Source organism: Vitis vinifera, chromosome 13, assembly GCF_030704535.1.
Source record: "Vitis vinifera cultivar Pinot Noir 40024 chromosome 13, ASM3070453v1".
In the NCBI taxonomy this organism is placed as follows: domain Eukaryota; kingdom Viridiplantae; phylum Streptophyta; class Magnoliopsida; order Vitales; family Vitaceae; genus Vitis; species Vitis vinifera.
In genome coordinates this window covers 43,158-62,413 of record NC_081817.1, presented here as the reverse complement: position 1 = coordinate 62,413, position 19,256 = coordinate 43,158, and the positions used below count along the sequence as shown (strand labels likewise).

The 19,256-nt window shown below is 38.5% G+C and overlaps 1 protein-coding gene across 4 annotated transcripts in view; it reads right to left on the bottom strand.

The window, feature by feature from the left end:
• The window catches only part of LOC100263830 (uncharacterized), a 54,042-nt gene that overhangs the window by 21,427 nt on the left and 13,359 nt on the right, over positions 1-19,256 (bottom strand). For all 4 annotated transcript variants that reach the window (XR_002031512.2, XM_010659999.3, XM_010659998.3 and 1 more), the window contains one exon: positions 13,242-13,360. Coding sequence is in view for 3 of the 4 variants with exons in the window: in XM_010659999.3 (XP_010658301.1) it covers positions 13,242-13,360 (119 nt within the window). In the remaining variant the exon portion in view is untranslated. The remainder of the gene's footprint in view (positions 1-13,241; positions 13,361-19,256) is intronic.

Below are 19,256 nucleotides of genomic sequence, written 5' to 3'. Positions count from 1 at the left end.
ACTTGTCTCCTTCATTAAGGAAATTTATCAATAAGAGAATATTTATTTTTAATTCTCTTTTGACTTCAATTGGAAGATTTGATGTTATTTGTAGGACTAAATTTTGCTTACTTGAAGGAGAAACCTTTTTTTTTTTTTTTAGAGCATAATAGAGTGCTAAGGTTTGAAAATAATTGTAGTGAAATTTGATGTCACACACTTCATCCTCATAGGTGATGCTTTTGCCCCCAATAGGATCATCTTTGAGTTCTTCAATAGACATGTTTTCACTTGCATTTGTTTTATAACAAGCTCTCTATGTCATATGCTCATGTAGCCAACTCTTCGAAAGTGTAAGGTCGTATGCCTTGGAGCATGCATAAAAACCCCTAATGCATACCTTGTATGCACATCTCTACTACTGACATCTTAGTTAATCTATCCTTGTAGTCAAGGCTTAAGGAATGTCAACAATTGATGTAGTCAACAATCGCCTTGTCTTTCCATTGCTTGGTATTAGTAAGCTTCATCATGCTTACAGTTCGTCAGGTGCTATAGAAACGATTGAGGAAGTCACTTTCCATTCACAACTGTTAATGCACTCATGTGTGAGGTTTGTGTACCAATAAAAAGTGTTTCCTCGAAGGGACTAAACAAATTGTTTGACTCAAAAGTCACCCTTTGTACTTGCATTGTTGTAGGTTTGATGAAATGGGCAACGTATTGCTTCGGATTTCCTTTTCCATCGAATGATTGAAACTTTGGAGGTTGATAGCCAATAGGTATATGTAGGTTATCAATCCTCTTAGTGTAAGAACAACTAGTTGAGATGGTTCGTATAATTGCCAAACTTACCAAGACCGTTGAGAAGAGATCTACAAATAGCCTTCCTCATGAACAAGGTTTAGACACAAGCACAAAACACGATTGCGCTGAGCCAAGTACTTACTTACCCTTTGAAGATTGCGTCTCTAAGTAATGCACCACATTCATTTAAGTCGGTGTGGGTTGAGAAACAAATTGTGGAATTTGTATTGATGACATCATTATTTGTTCAACAAATTCAAGGCATAATAACTAACATCATCAAAGCGTAAAATGATGGACCATCACAGAGTACATCTCAGCTAATTGTTTTTATATGGATGTAGTACTTGTTATCATTACCAACATAGTCACTAGGGAAGAAGTAAAAAAGTCGAAATGGTTGGAGGATTTGTCTTCCTTTGACATCCCAGTTGATGACCCAAAATGTAAGTTGGTGTTAGAGTTGGCATCGACAACATGGTAGGAGGACTTATACCCAAGGTTCAATGGTTCTCTAGTGTTGAAGGGCGTTTTTCCCTATTATGAGGACTTTGGCCCTTTGCCCCCAAAGAGGCTAAGGTGATGAGCAACTAGCACTTGTTGCACGTCCCTACTGGTTTTAGCAAAGAGGTATGCTTGCTTGCTTTCCTAAAAGTGCAGAAGTTGATTTTACTTTGCTATGAGTCATAGGGCCTATAGAGATGTTGTGTGCTGATGGAGTAATGACAATCTTGTCATTGCCCTTGTCGACATGCACAACTTTAATCTTTTTGGACGTCACCATCTTACTAGTGATCATTTTTCTTAGCAAAAGAGACAAGAGGTAGAGAGGTCTCATCGGATGTGTAAGAAATTTGTATGCACAAATTTCATGAAGTCCTGCAAAATTAGCAAAACTATAGAAAAAATAATACAAACAAATATTTTATGAAAATTAATGATTGTGGGTTACAATTTCAGTGTTAATATTCTTTACAAAAGAATATTTCCCCTCTTATTCTTTTGCTTTTATCACAATCCGAAAGCAAACAATGAAAGTGTTTTCTTGATTTTGAAAGTCAATCAAGGGCCTCAAGTGGCTTATTCTCAAATGATTATCTAAAGGTAAAGAACACGTGTGTAGTTCTTCTATGATTTCTTAATCTTATAAGGAGTTTTTGTGAAACATTTTCTTCTTTATGAAGCCCCTTTTCTCATATAGTCATTTTGTCGATCTCTTCTTCATTGAAGGAAGTCACCATTGTTTATAGGCGAAATTAAGAAATTAAATTTGGAATCCCCCAAGATTCAGTTGCTTAATTCAAAGAATTTGGTTCCTCAATTTTAGCAACTTGTCTCCTTCATTAAGGAAATTTTTCAACAAGAGAATATTTATTTTTAATTCTTTTTTTACTTCAATTGGAAGATTTGATTTTATTTATAGGACTAAATATTGTAGCCTTTGAAATTTCGCCACATGTCACCTTTTGAATACACACCATGTGTCTAATGTGTGTTAACTATCATTTGTCGAGCCCAAATTTTATTGAATTGGGAAGCCACAATTTTGAAGACCAATTTTGTGGTAATTTAATTTACTAAAAATTTTGATGTCTCCAATAACCAAAAACATCTTCATCCAATAAATGATGAATACAAGAAGGATGATCAGTCCTTCAAATATATACAAAGATTTGATAGGAAATAAGCAAAGTATCCAATACCACAACAAAAATAGACCCACTTCTCAAGGAGTAAAAAGTATACACTGAATAGGGGAAGAAAATCTCCAACATAAGAGGCCTCCTCGTTTGGCTAAATGGCCAGCTACTTAATTAACTAAACAAGAAATCCAAGAAAAGGAACAACCCAAATCACTAGCAATGACTGTAATTTTGGGCATCCAGTTGTCAAGCTTCCATGAACCTCTCTCCCTATTCAACACCCAAGATATTATGGTGGCAAAGTCTCCCTCTACTAATAGATTGGATCACCTAAAGCTTTAGCTTGCTGCAAACCCTCCAAGAATGATAATATCTCCGCCTTAATACCCAAACCTACTTTTGCATGCCTAGAGTATGCTCTCAACACTATACCTGTTGGAGCTGTAAACACTACTAGTCTAGTCATAAGATATGTAATAGAATAACTGCAAAAGGCTCAATAACTAAGGTCCATAAGGAAGAGAAAAAGTAAATTTGATCCCATGTGACATCCATCCTCAAATATCCTTGCATTCTTCTCTAACCAAATGAACCATATCAAAGGATAAAACAATCATCTGCCAAATAATCTTCCCTTTTAAGATGGTTGTCAAAGCTTAAAGGAGATTCCTAATATTTTCGCTATGCCTCTAGGAGGAATCCACTCAAGATTGGTTGTGTTAAACAATCTACGCCAAGTTCGTAGAGTAGGAAGAATAACAATCACACTCTAAGCTATAATTGAAAAGGAAAATTTTGAAACACGTATTGGTCCTACTTCATTTAAGAAATTAGACATAAATAGTTAGTGTATTAGACTAGGTTGGTAATTTTGTTCCATTTTTGTATTGAGCTCAATGCATATTATCTCCAAGGGTCTTACCGGTCACAGTTAATTTTGAGTTGCTTCAAATTTGACTATTTTTTGAGGTATGTGTGTATTTGAAGTAATTAGAGCTTAAAGAATGACAATGGTATGTTAGCTAGGTGACACTTATAGAGACAACAAAAAAATGAAGTTTAGTACGTAAAGTTCGAGCAAAGCGTTCAAACATCTCGAAGAGGGCGTTCAAATGTCTTGAAGATGATGTATAAACGCTCCCTAGGAGGAGATTCAACACTCCCCCTCACAACACCAAAATTCTTTTGATGGGAACAATTACCCCTACTTGACGATTCAATTGAAATTTTTCTTAAAAATGCAAACTGAAAAAGGTTTAGAACACAGTGGAGTAAAGGTGGTTACCCCTAGTGTTTGTTGATAAGATGACAAGCCAAATGGTGAGATAAAGCACAAACAAGATTCAGATGAGGGAAGTAAAGTAAATGCTAAAGCCCTTTACTGTATTTTCAATGATGTGAGTCTCAGACAAGTTTCACAAGATCACAACATTGGTCATTTGACCAAGGTGCATCACGTTTTGCAAATATGCTAAAGCGGCATGAAACATTTTAGCAATAACTCAAGAGGGTACTTCCACTGTAAAGTTGTTTAAATTGAAAATGCTAATTGCTAAATTTGAGAGCATCAAAATAAATGAAAACCGAACTCAATGTTGTTAATATTTGCTTTAACTTGAGAGAATGACAGGAAGATCTTGAGATCTCTTCAAGAGAGATTTAAGACTAAAGTGAGTGTCATTAAGAAAAGAAAAAATGTTGATATGATGAAAGAGGATGAGTTGGTAAGTTCCTTGCAAAGCTATGAGATGGCTTCTTCCATCCTCAAGGAGACCTGAAAGGGCAACCTTAAAGGCTTCCTTAAAAGACAAGAATGAGTTTATTTCAAAACATATATGAAATTGCCAAAGAAAGCAAACTCAAAATGAGACTCAAAGGAAGGCAAGAAAAAACTCTCTAGGAACGAAACCAAAGATAAGAACTCATCTAAATCTTCTTAAGTAGCAATACTCTACTAGATTCACTAACCCAATACTTAATTAAAACAAACTCTTTACCCTTGTCACTATTTACTCTTTTACTAATGTTATTACTACCACATGAAGCCACTTAACTAGCTTTGGCACCATTATCAGTCCTTGTGTTATCTCTTACTTTATCATGACAATCCCCAGCTTGAGAAGCCACATATCTTTGATTAGGAATCTAAAGATAACTCTTAATCTCTAAATCCTTGTGATAGGCTTCCTCTGAAGTCTTACGAGAATGCAATTTTACTCTTTTAGTTTCTAAACACGGCCCATTAATGAACTCTTCCATGGTTACCAAGTTCCTTTCTCACTTCACATCTCAACTCAAGCTCTTCAAAATGAGTTTCCCGGTCTTTCACATTAGAGAATAATTGCTTAAGATCAGTCCAATGGTCTAATAATGGCCTCTTATGATATGTGGGAAGATATTTTTTCTTTTAATTTTGTTTCATTTTATCTCAAAGGATGATTGCACCTAGTCACTCTATGTTAGAATGGACACTTAGCTAATACTGCCTAAAAACAACAACAACGGGCTTCATTTTGGTGAAGTTAAGGCATTAGATGTTTGACATGACATTCTATACAAAATAGTCCTCAAAGTTAGGTAACCGATTAGAGAAAGCATTATGGTTTAACCATTTATCATAACTAGGTCTCAAAAGAGTATAACCAATAAGTTGTTTAAAGTTCCTATCATTATAGAGTTGTTGCCTATGCAATTGTCCCATTGTCCTCCATGGATGGGTTAACCCATGTCTTATCATCTCTAGGAACCTAATTCAAAGTGACATTTTAGACTTTATTTCCCCTCATAGGTTCTCTTAGGTTCTCATTCTGTCCATTAGTGGTAAGAGACCTTGGCATGAACCTTGACTTCCTTAAAAAAATATAATTTTAGCCATTGGTAAGCATTCTAACACAAGACACTCCCTTATTTTGTACTAGGGAAAAGGAAATGAATGATTCAAATAAACATCCTCAGTCGATTGCAACCTTACATTGAATTGAAAGTGAGGGAACTATCTATCCATCTCAAAATATAATTTCGTCAATTCATAAAGAAATTTTGCTGAAAGTTTATTAGGAAGTTCAACCGTAGAATTTTGTTGAGTCAAATTGTGTCATCGATTGGTGGACTTACATAGTTCTATGGAGGAAACAATTATAGAAAGAATTATGAGATATGTAGAGAACTTTTTCTTTTTTCTTTTTTTTGATAATATGTCGATATACCTCTAAAATTACAATAAGTAAATTAATAGCTCCTAACATGTGATATGGATATCAAAATTCAATAAAGGCAATTATTTTTGTTTTTTCTTTTAAGCAAAGGAAAGAGGAAAAAAAGGGTATACAACCTTCAAATTAGGTCAATAGTGAAATTTCAAGGTAAGCACAAATAATCAACTTCCTAAATGATAAAAATATTAATCAACATTCAATGAAATATTGTCCAATTAATCTCCAATTAGTTCAAATAGCCTCCAAAAATAAGCATGTGCAAAAAAGGAACGATAGACACAAAGAAGCACTAAATAATAAAATTTTGTGAATTTTTGCAAAGGATCACTTGCAACAATTGAAGCTAGGTGCAAGCTTGTCGTTACTAGGAACTTTTGAGTATGCCTTTCCCACCTTGCAAAATTTGTCCAATTGTTAGATGAAATTTTTATGATTGCAAAAATGATTGCTTATTATGATCTAAAGTTTTTAAGAACTTTGAACAGGACTTTGAATTTTTTTAAAACTGATTTTACTCTAATAACAAATTGACCCACCTTGCAAAATTTGTCCAATTGTTATATGAAATTTTTATGATAGCAAAAATGATTGCTTTTTATGATCTAAAGTTTTTAAGAACTTTGAACAAGACTTTGAATTTTTTTTAAAACTGATTTTAGTCAAATAACAAATTGATGTAGGACAAAATGGAAATGGGTATAAAAGGAATTAGAAGAGAACAGAAAAAAGAAATTTGGTGAGATTGAGCATTATTTGAAAACTGATTCAACCAGCCACACATAGTTTAGGCTGTGATTTATAATGGACAACAACCACAAGCTTGGCCTTCAAGGTTTAGGGGCTTATGCAAGTTCAATCCATGCTTAGTGTCCTTAAGCAAAATTGCCTCATACATGTGGCTACCATTGAAAAGAAGCTCATAGGAAGCTTCATATAGGGATCATTGATTGCTTCATTGTGAAAGTTCAATGATCGAAAATAACATCAACATTGCAGTTCATTATCATGTAATTCTTTTTTCTTGAAATCTTTGAGCCATGGTAAGGACATTGAAGGTCTTTGTGGAGAGGAAGACCTTCTTGGTTAGGTTGGAAGGCGAGCACAGAGGAAATTGGTGCTTGATTACAGAGCACAGTAGAGGCTCTGTTTTTGTCTTAGGTTTTGAAAAGGATGCAGTCGGGTGGATGATCGAACATTTGACGAAAGCCATCGAAATGAAGAGTCACCTGGGATTCAACAGAAAGTTCAGGGGAAAATGTTGTGTCCACTTGATGGAAGTTGGATTCAACAACCACATAAGGTTCATAAGGATCTCGGAGTTTGCTACCAATAGAAAATCTTCCTTTTTGATTATTCCTGAGGGCGAGAAGGGCAGAGGATGAGAGAATATTAAAAGTGCGTTGTCTTCAATGTTGGTGGTCCCCCCTTCAAATGCAGTCGAAAAAGGAAGGCAATATAGAGGGGAAAGATTTTCATACAATCACGTCGGTCCTTTGCATCGGTCCTTTGCAAAAGTAGTCAGTGGTGAAGGACCAAGAGGAGGAGGTGGAAAATGAGTATTTTTCGTTGAAACAACAGAGGAAGCTCTCTTTTTCCAAGATTTGAGGAATTTAAGGGTTGAGGGAAGGAATACGGTCCAAATGCGAAGATGGTCGCCGAAGGAAAATTCGGAAATAGAAGGGAAGTTCAGAGGAGGCTGGATTGAATTACGAGGGTTGCCATTTCATCTTTGGTCTGAGGTACACCTAAAGAAAATTGTGGAGCGGTGGGAGACAGCTACTGAAATTGATTGGCGAACGTTGAAATTGTTCAATCTTAGCAAGGCGAGGGTAAGAATCGCAATAAAGGATAAGTCAATCCTTCCAGCTTTGATCGAGGTGACAGACGGGGATTGAGTGTTTACAGTTTTTGTTGTAGTGGTCGGAGATGAAGACGGTCGAAGAGGTAGTGTAAAGGGTGAGTCGACTCGAGAGGCTTTTGCATCTTACTCGAGGACAGGTGGAGAAAGGCGGGGGGAGAGAGTCAGATCAACGGTTGGGGGAAGACACCATGTCGAGGAAGATAGCAGAATGAGGAAGGGGGGAGAAAGGGGTATGGCTGCGTTTCTTTCAGAGAGACACGTGGTAAGGGTGGTCAGATTCCATCGCTGCCTAGTTTGAATTCAAATAAAACGGACGATGGGCTTGTCGGAACTAAGGAAGCGGGAGGAGTTAGGGCCGGAGGGGACGAGGCCTCTGTTGTTAAGGGTTGTCGGGCCTACGAGAGGAAGGCCCAGTCATTGTCTAAGACTGGTCCAAAATATGCAAAAGTGGGCTGCAATTCCAAAGGCCCGTCGGGGTTGGGCCTAAGCCTAGGAGGAAAAAACCCAGATGAGACGGTGGTGTAGTTACGAAAGGAAGAAGATCATTTTGCAGCGGGAAAGGGGAAAACAACTTCTGTATTTCTTGAGGTTCAGTCAAGTAGTTCCACGAAGAAGAAGGTGATGTTCGGTTCAAAGAAGTTGTGGTCTACCCTTTTTCCTCCAAGCTCTGAGAGTTGACAAGGTCTTTGGTGTCGCAGCGAGCCTCTATTGCACAGGAAGAATCAGGCAGACAGCGAAGAGGACCCAAAGGAAGAGGCTCCCGGGGTCGATTTTCAGGCAGATCGAGGATCTAATGCGAGTCCTCTCTTTTCTCGTCGATTTCCAAGGTTTCGGAAGAATTGTTTGGGGAAAGGGGCTTCGTCGTCAAGAAACGAAGTGGCTCTGAACAAATTTTCCTCCGATGAAGACAGGGAAGGATTTTTGGGTCGAGTGGGGTCCGATCTTCGTGGCTCAACAGTCATGGTTTTGCCCTCTACGCCTAAAATCAGAGGTAAAGGGCTTAACTTTATGGGGAATTGTGGATTGTTGGTCGTGTAAAATTTGGAGGTAATCCCGTCTTCACCTATTTTTTTTTTTTTTTTTGATAAGTAAATCCCGTCTTCACCTATTCAGTCGTCCTCGTCTTCTATACCCTCTTTTTGTGGTTTGACTTCTTCCTTTCCGAGTTCTTTTGTTCCCACTCTTCCCAGTTCAACCTTTCAGTCTCAGTTTCTTATGGAAAATCAAGTAAACTTTGAATTTTTTTCCAAAAAAGACGACAATGATTCTGTAGGTCAATCTTCTATTGGCATCCTTAATCTTGTAATGAAGGTGATCCAGCTTGCTTATCCATACCAGATGACTGAGGGTGTTAACCCATTTTTGCCTAAACCAATTTCGCCTAATAAGGCCTCTAACCTGGTTACAGTTAGCCAGGGTGTTATTGCGGGCTACTCATCGAGTGTGTTCCAAATTGAAGGACTGTCCCCTAGGAAAATGGCAAAAGCGCGTGAGGTTTTAAAGTCTCTGGATATTAAGGTATATTCCAGAAGAAAGAGCAGATGTTCCACAGGTTTGTGAGACCTATTGGAACTAGATTGGAGGATTAGGGTCTGTGAGTTTAATCCATGAAGATAATTAGTTAGAATACCAGGGGTTTCGGTTCAAGGAAAAAGCGAAGGGTGGTTAAAGATTTTTTGAGATCAGAAAAGCCAGATGTAGTGATGATTCAGGAAACAAAAAAGGCGGAGTGTGATAGAAGGTTCATGGGTTGTGTTTGGACAGTTAGAAATAAGGAATGGGCAGTCTTTCTAGCGTGCGGGGCTTCGGGTGGGATTTTGATTATTTTGGACTCTAAAAATCTATGTAGTGAGGATGTGGTAATAGGTTCCTTTTCGATCTCAGTCAAGTTCACATTGGATGGATGCGAACTGTTATGGTTATCCGCAGTTGATGGCCCAAACAACACAGTACTTAGGAAGGATTTTTGGGTGGAGCTTTCAGACATTTTTGGACTTTCTTCCCCGTGTTGGTGTGTGGGCGGAGATTTCAATGTCATAAGGAGAAGTTCAGAAAAAATGGGAGGTTCTAGTTTAACCCCAAGCATGAAGGACTTTGATGATTTTATAAGAGAATGTGAATTGATAGATTCACCTTTAAGGAGCGCACCATTCACTTGGTCAAACATGCAAGAGTATCCCATATGCAAGAGATTAGATCGTTTTCTTTACTCAAATGAGTGGGAACAATTATTTCCTCAAAATCTTCAAGAAGTTCTTCCTAGATGGACATTGGATCATTGACCAATTGTCTTGGAAACCAATCCATTCAAGTGGGGCCCAACACCGTTTAGGTTTGAGAATATGTGGTTGCAAAATCCTAGTTTTAAGGAGCACTTTGGAAGTTGGTGGAGAGAGTTTCAAGGAAATGGGTGGGAAGGTCACAAATTCATGAGACAATTACAATTCGTTAAGGCCAAATTGAAAGCATGGAATAAGGCTTCTTTTGGAGAACTAAATGAAAGGAAAAAAAGTATCCTGCTTGATTTAGCTAACTTTGATACCATGGAGCAAGAAAGGGGTATCTCCCTTGAACTTTTAGTCCAGAGAGCTTTAAGAAAAGAGGAGTTAGAGGAGTTGATTTTGAGGGAAGAAATACATTGGAGACAAAAAACTAGGGTGAAATGGGTTAAGGAAGGGGATTGTAACTCAAATTTTTTTCATAAAGTGGCTAATGGCAGACAAAATAGGAAATATATCAAGGTGTTGGAGAATGAAAGAGGCCTAGTGTTGAATAATTCAGAGAGCATCAAAGAGGAGATTTTAAGGTATTTTGAAAAGCTCTATGCGAGCCCTTCTAAAGAGTCTTGGAGAGTTGAAGGCTTAGATTGGTCCCTTATATTTGGAGAGAGTGCGTCTAGGTTGGAATCCCCTTTTACTGAAGAAGAGATTTCTAAGGCCATTTTTCAGTTGGATAGGGATAAGGCACTGGGGCCTAATGGATTTACCATTGCAATGTTTCAAGATTGTTGGGATGTGATCAAGGAGGATCTAGTGAGAGTGTTTGCAGAGTTTCATAAGAGCGGGATTATCAATCAAAACACTAATGTTTCCTTCATAGTTCTGTTACCCAAAAAAAACATGTCAAAGAAAATCTCAAACTATAGACCTATTAACTTGATCACTAGTCTTTACAAGATAATAGCCAAAGTGTTAGCAGGGTGTCTAAGAGGGGTACTTCATGAAACTATCCATTCTACTCAAGGAGCTTTTGTTCAAGGGAGACAAATTTTGGATGCAGTTTTCATAACCAATGAGATAGTGGATGAGAAAAGACTATCAGGGGATGAAGGAGTTGTCTTCAAAATTGACTTTGAAAAGGCTTATGATCGTGTGAGTTAGGATTTTTTGGATCATGTGTTGGAGAAGAAGGGGTTTAGTCCTAGATGGAGGAAATTGATGAGAGGCTGTTTGTCCTTAGTATCTTTTGTAATCCTAGTCAATGGAAACGCTAAAGGGTGGGTTAAGGCATCTAGAGGTTTAAGACAAGGAGACCCTTTATCCCCTTTTTTGTTCACTTTAGTTACAGATGTATTGAGCAGGATGTTATTGAGAGCAGAGGAAAGAAATGCCTTGGAGGGTTTCAGGGTGGGTAGGAACAGAACAAGGGTGTCCCATTTACAATTTGTAGATGATACCAGTTTCTTTTCTAGCACTCGAGAAGAGGATATGCTAACCCTCAAGAGTGTTTTGCTAGTGTTTGGGCATATTTCTATGCTGAAGGTTAACCTTGACAAAAGTAATATTTATAGCATTAATCTTGAACAGAATCATCTCTCTAGGTTGGCCGAGTTGCTCGATTGCAAGGCTTCGAGGTGACCTATACTCTACTTGGGTCTTCCTCTGGGAGAGAATCCCTAGGCTTGTGGCTTTTGAGATCTTGTGATTGAGAGGATCTCGAGAAGATTAGATAGGTGGAAAAAAACGTATTTATCTTTTGGAGACAGGATAACTCTCATTCAATCTTGTCTCACCCATATGCCCTGTTACTTTCTCTCCTTGTTTAAGATTCCTGCCTCAGTGGCAGCAAAAATCGAGAGATTGCAAAGAGATTTTTTATGGTCAGGGGTTGGAAAAGGCAAAAGAGATTATCTGATTAGCTGGGATGTAGTGTGTAATCCGAAGGCGAAAGGGGGATTAGGATTTGGAAAGATTTCTATAAGGAATTTCGCTCTCTTAGGGAAATGGTTGTGGAGATATCCTAAGGAGGGTTCAGCTCTGTGGCATCAGGTTATTTTAAGCATTTATGGATCACACTCCAATGGTTGGGATGCCAACACTATAGTCAAATGGTCATATCGTTGTCCTTGGACGGCTATTGCACAAGTCTCCCAAGAGTTTTCTAAGTTTACTCGGTTTGTGGTAGGAGATGGGGAATGAATTCGATTCTGGGAACACTTGTGGTGGAGGGACCAACCTTTGGGGGTCCAATATCTAAGACTACTTAGAATAGTTACGGATAAAAATAAACATATTTCTTCAATTCTTGGCTCTACTCACCTCTTCTCTTGGAACTTTAACTTTCGTTGTAACCTTTCCGATTCTAAGATAGAAGATTTAAAAGGTCTCATGCGGTCTCTTGATCGTCTACATTTATCACCTTCGGTTCTAGATATGAGATCCTGGTCTTTATCTCTTTCAGAACTTTTTACAATCAAATCTTTATTTCTTGCCTTATCCCAATTTTCTGGTTTGCCTCCAGTTTTCCCTACTAAGTTAGTCTGGAATTCTCAAGTTCCTTTCAAAGTCAAGTCCTTTGTCTGGTTAGTGGTACATAAGAAGGTAAATACTAATGACTTGCTACAGTTGAGAAGACCCTACAAAGCACTTAGTACCGACATTTATAAGTTGTGCATGAAGCATGGAGAAACAGTAGATCATCTTTTTCTCCATTGTTCTTTGATGACGGGGTTGTGGCACATATTATTTCAGTTAGCAAAGAAGGATTGGGTTCCCCCAAGGAGCATCTTTGACATGCTATCTACCAATTTTAACGGTTTTGGATCTTCTAAGAGAGGGATTGTTTTATGGCAAGCTGCGTGCATCACTATAATTTGGGTGGTATGACGGGAAAGAAGTGCAAGGATTTTTTAGGATAAAGCAAGGAATTCAGAGAACCTTTGGGATTCTATTCATTTCTTTGCTTCTCTTTGGGCTTTTTGTTCTAAGGTTTTTAAGGGGATTCCCCTTAACGTGTTACAACTTGATTGGTTAGCGGTGTGTAATCCCAATGGGTTGGTCCAACCTAGAGAGTTTGTTTGTTTTTACTTTGTATTTTCTTGTGTTTGATTCCTTGTAGTTTTGTTTTTCTTTGGTGGGAGGATTCCTCATCCTTCTCTTGTACATCCTTTTTATCAATATATTCCTTTGTTGTTTCCTATCTAAAAAAAAAAATGTGGCTACCATTGAATTTCATCTACTAAAACAAACAACTCAGCCACCAATAATTCTTTAACCAAAACCCTTTTATTGAAGGAAAGGAGGAAACTTCTATTGAATAATGGAAACAAAAAATGCAAGACAGTGGATCACCACAAACCTTTAAAAAAAAAGAAGGAAAGAAAGAAAAGAAATATAAGCAGCTTCACTATTAGTTGGAAATAAAATCTCCGATTAAAGTGATGTATGTTAAAAGACATCATTGTAACTAGCAAAATTAAGTATTTAATAGCATTGACAAAAAGGTCTATGTTCATACCGCAGCATAAGGTTCTTCAGTATGAACCAAGTAAGATTGAGAAATTTCACTCAGTGAAGCCATTCCCCGTCCTTTAGTTGGTGTAGAGACACACTGTAATTTTATCTGGAGCTGCTCCTCTGTCACATATGGCCTTTATTATGTCAGAAGTAAGGAACTAACAAGAGCACCCTTTACCACAAACTGAAAACAAAACAGACAAGTCATACTTCGATTAAAAGTTTAGCAGGGGCAAATGCAAAACTAATGAACAGTCCAGGTCAATCTAGTAAGTTTTTAATGGAACTGAATCAAATTCTGAGCAGACCTATCATAAGGGTCCTTGCTAGCTTTTGTGATGTCTAGGCTCACATCTATCTGGATAGTGCTGAAACTCTTTTTCTGTAACTACTTTCATTACTTGTTGAAGGATAACACATCTTTCATGTACCTTTCATTTCTTTCAGTAATTCAATAGATGTTCCTTATGAAAGAAGTGAAATTTTTTTTCCATGGAGGAGCTCCTGCACCCTCTTAAACAGAAGTCCATCTCTTGATCTTCTCAACTAATTTTCTGTTACCAAGAGTTACAGTAAGAAATTATATAATCGTATTTTTCTCTTTAGTGAAAACTTAAAGCAACTATTGTGTTAATAGTAACTAAAAAACTTCTCCAAAAGAAAAAGGAGTTTGTGACAAGCAGTCTAGTTTTGAAGAGCTCACAGCAGGGCTGTTTAGCATTTCAAACCTCTGTATTTCTTTCCATTTTCCACCCATATCAATAAACCAACTACTATCATTGGTCTGACTAGTTTTGGTAGTCCCCCATTCATTCTTTTTAGCTGTTTGATCACTCAGAACACCCTGGATGTAGGCATATTCCTATGTGACACACCATCAAAGTGCCCAGACACAAGTTTTCTTGCAATATACTGCATACCTACTTTTTGACCATTGAGGCATATTGTTGAGACTATCAAACTCAAAAGTTTATTCTGCAACTAACATACCTTGTTTTAAAGAGTGGAACTGCTCATACAACTCCATAACATAATCCACAATAAGAATTGCTTTTGTGTCTTTGCTTTCATGTGTTCCCATGTGATGGCTTTTAGTCTGCCTTATTGACTATGTTGCTCTTCAGCTCTCTCACTGTTAAAGTATGGTACCTTTCAACTTAAGTTTTATCAAAACCATCAACAACCTCAATTCTGATTTCTCTCCTTTTCAAATCAAGTGTAGGAACCAATTTATTTTCCAACCTACTTCTCTCTATGTTATCTCTTCGTCTAGCATTATGAAAAGGGTTTTCTTTCTAGACTCTTCATGTGAGCTTCTGATGGTTCACATCATTGAAACATTTGGGCAAACCATGACAAATCCTCAGTAACTCACCTAATCCCAACCATCTTCGTGTGAGCTTCTTCTTCTATCATGACCTCTACCATGTCCAACCTATCATATCCTACCAACCAAACGTAGCCTTAAGGTTTTTCTTTAGCTTTGATACCAATTTGACAAAATGGAAAGAATGGAAAAGAGAAGATAAAGAAAGGAATAAAAGATCCCCGAGGAGTAAATTCAAGATGGAAAATTTCCAAACAATTATTTTTATTGAATGAATAATTGTCAACAATTGTAGGTATTTATAAAGCTAATCTTGATGTCGATTATAATAGGAAAATAATTCTAGTCATGATTAAATTATTTCTAAAAGGAAATTATAAATTAGAAGCCTGATAACATAAAAACTATAATAAAAGCCTAATTAGAATATAATAAAAACTTAATCAGAATAGAAAACCTAAATGTATGGGAATCTAATTTAAAATCATGGCTTTGGATTCAATTCCAGGTTAAGCCAAAGCAAGAAGCTACTCCAAACAAGACCTAAATATCATAAGGATACTTAGGTTAAATGAATAAGTAACAATCGAGGGGAACCAATAACTATGAATGAATGTTGTTGAATATAATGTATTTATAGTGTACAATCTTTCTTTCCTTTCATAATATAGGTCACATATATGGTAGTTAGTTCAACCTAGCCTTGTATATATATTTCTCTATTGTAAGAAGTTAAACATATGAATGAGAATTAAGGTTTTCTCTCTCTCTCTCTCTTTCAACATGGTATCAGAGTCAAGGGAGAAAACTTTATTCTTTTTGGTTTACTTGTATAATTAATTCCGGGAATCCGTCAAATGACCGTGTTTCATTCCGGTCACCTTTTCCATCTCCCAAAGCTTTCCAGTCAGCCATATTGTGGTTAGAAAACCCTCATCATCGTCAACATTTTTCCGGCGATATTTTCCGACACCGACCACATCATCAGGAGCGCAAAGAGGAGATCTGCAGCTTTTCTCAAAGCACCGGAGCCAAAAACCCACCTACGCGCCTTCCACGCGCCGGCGCGTGAGGGCGCGTGGCCCACTTTCTGGTGCCGAGCTTCTTCCAGCAGGCTCGTCCGACGCCGTCTTGCACTTCTAACCCTCCGTCAGTCCTCTCCGAACCCTGCTTCTCCATTTTTTTGGCATTTCAACCTTCGCAGGTCTTCTTTTAGCCTCCTTCGGCCTCCGACGACAACTCCCTTCCTTGGCCGAGACCTATGTGTGCCTTGGGAAGGCCTCTTCTTCATCTCCAGTCACTTTTCTCATTTGTTTGGGTCCCGACATACCAGGTTCTTCTTCCACAGCTGTGATTCGACCTCCCTTTAGGGCTCTCTTCGATCCAAACGTGATTCAATTTCAGGTGAAGTGGATATGGCGACTAAAAATCCTATTTTTACATCCGTCATCTCTAGATCTCCTACTATCACATCAGAAAAATTGATTGGTAGTGAGAATTATCTCTCTTGGTCAGCGTCCGTGGAACTCTAGTTTATGGGACAAGGTTATGAGGATCATCTTGTTACACCTGAGGATGCTATACCTGATGTTGACAAAGTGCAATAGAAGAAAATCGATGCACAATTATGCAGCGTATTATGGCAATCTGTTGATCCCAAAATTTTACATTATCTTTGTGCCTACAAAACCTGCTTTAAATTTTGGACTTAGGCTAAAGGATTATACACGAATGATATTCAACGATTTTATTCCTGTTAGTCCATTAGTACCATCATTGGATGACGTGTTCACTCGTCTCTTACGCCTCTCCTCTACTCAGACCTTATCGACTGATGGTCCTTCAGATTCATCTGTGTTAGCCTCTCAGACTAACTCTCGAGGAGGACGTAGTGGCAATAGGGGTCGAGGACAACGTCCTCGGTGCACCTATTGTAATAAGCTTGGTCACACTCGAGATCGTTGCTATCAGTTACATGGACGGCCTCCTCGCACTGCCCACATTGCTCAGTCATCTAATCCTCTGCTATCTCGACCTGGCTCCGCTGCGAGCTCCACATCTTAGAGTATCACCCTTACTGGTAGTGATTATGATGCCTATCTCCGATATCAGGCAGCCACATCAGCTTCTGTTGCTTAGACCGGTAATGTCTCTGTCTGTTTTACTCAGTTTCCTTCTCTTGGCCAGTGGATTCTAGATTCTGGAGCATCTGATCATATCTCTGGTAATAAACACCTTTTCTCCTCTATTACTACTACCTCTGCCTTACCTACTGTTACTTTAGCTAATGGTTCCCAAACTATGGATAAAGGTATTAGTTTGGCTCATCCTCTCCCTTCCTTCCCTCTCCATTCTGTCCTTTATGCCCCTGAGTGTCCTTTTAATCTTATTTCCATCAGCAAAATAACTTGCATTCTTAACTATTCTATCGTTTTTTCTAATAAATCTGTGATCTTATAGGACCAGAGTACAGGGAAGATGATTGACATAGGGCGTGAGTCTCAAGGCCTCTATCATCTCACATCACCTTCATCTCCTGCAGCTTGCATTTCCATCGATGCTCCTCTTCTCATTCACAGTCGTCTGGGTCATCCTAGTCTCTCCAAGTTCCAAAAGATCGTCCCTCGTTTTTCCACTTTGTCGTTGCTTGCATGTGAGTCATGTCAGCTTGGGAAACATACTCGTGTCTCATTCCCAAAACGTTTGAATAATCGGGCAAAGTCTCATTTTGAACTTGTCCACACTGATGTTTGGGGTCCGTGTCGAACCACGTCTACTTTACGATTTCAGTATTTTGTCACTTTCATTGATGACTATTCAAGATGTATTTGGTTATTTTTAATGAAAAATCAAGCTGAGTTATTCTCTATTTTCCAAAAATTTTATGCCAAAATCCAAACACAATTCAATGTTTCTATTCGAGTATTACGCAGTGACAATGCTCAAGAATATTTTTCTACACCCTTTACTTCTTTTATGTCCCAACATGGGATCCTCCATCAGTCATCTTGTGCTCATACTCCTCAACAAAATGGGGTTGTTGAACGTAAAAATCGACATCTTGTTGAGACAGCTCGTACCCTCCTTCTCCATAGTCATGTTCCTTTTTGTTTTTGGGGGGATGTTGTTCTTACAGCCTGTTACTTGATTAATCGTATGCCCTCATCTATATTACACGACCAAATCCCTCATTCCCTCATTTTTCCTACCCAACCTCTTTATTTCCTTCCTCCTAATGTCTTTGGCTGTACTTGTTTTGTTCATACTGTCACACTTGGACAGGACAAGCTCTCCGTTAAGGCTACAAAATGCATCTTCTTGGGATACTCTCGACTTCAGAAGGGCTATTGTTGTTATTCCCCTGACACTCATCGTTATTTTCTCTTCGCTAATGTCACCTTCTTTGAGGGCTCTCCATTCTTCTCATCCTCTGACTCTCTTCCCATTTCTGAAGTATTGCCACTTCCCTATATATCCCCCCCTTCAGATGCGCTCTCTCGTCATCTTCAGGTTTATCATCGTCGACATCGTGCTGTTGCTCCTCCTCTCTTTTCAGCTGAGGTACCTGATGACTCACCTCCTGTCCCACCGATTTCTCCTACCCCGGCCCTATCATCTACTGACCATTTGCCTATTGCTCTTCGGAAGGGTAATCAATCTACTCGTAATCCTCATCCTATTTATAATTTTTTAAGCTACCATCGATAATCTTCATCATATTTTGCCTTTGTCTCTACTTTATCCTCTGTTTCTCTTCCTAAGAGCACTAGTGAGGCACTTTCTCATCCTAGGTGGCGACAGGCAATGGTTGATGAAATGGTTGCTCGACACTCCAATGGCACATGAGATCTTGTTTCTTTACCTCCTGGTAAATCTACAGTTGGATGTCGTTGGGTCTACACTGTTAAAGTTGGTCTTGATGGTCAGGTTGATCGCCTTAAGGCCTGCTTGGTTGCTAAAGGTTATACTCAGATTTATGGTTGTGACTATGGTGACACCTTCTCTCCTGATGCCAAAATTGCTTCCGTTCGCTTATTTCTCTCCATGGCAGCTATGTGTCATTGGCCTCTTTATCAGTTGGATATTAAGAATGCTTTCCTTCATGGTGAACTTCTCGAGGAAGTGTATATGGAGCAACCACCTGGTTTTGTTGCTCATGGGGGGTCTAGTTTAGTGTGCAAGTTACGCCGCTCTCTATATGGCTTGAAACAGTCTCCTCGGGCATGGTTTGGGCGTTTTAGTTCAATTGTTCAAGATTTTGGAATGCTTCAAAGTAAGCAGATCATTCAGTTTTCTTTCATCATAACTTTTCGAACTAGTACATCTATTTGGTAGTTTATGTGGATGACATTGTCATTACAAGCAGTGATCCGGAGGGTATCCAAAGACTAAAGCAACACCTTTTCAACCACTTTCAAACCAAAGACTTAGGCAAACTCAAGTACTTTCTGAGACTTGAAATAGCTTAATCCAGTTCAGGTGTGGTTATGTCACAAAGGAAGTATGCCTTAGACATCGAAACATGTTAGAATGTAAACCTGTTGACACTCTTATGGATCCAAATGTCAAACTTGTACCAGGACAAGGGGAGCCTTTAAGAGATCTTGGGAGATATCGACGACTTGTAGGCAAACTGAACTACCTCACCATCACTCGGCTAGACATCTCTTTTCCTGTGAGTGTGGTTAG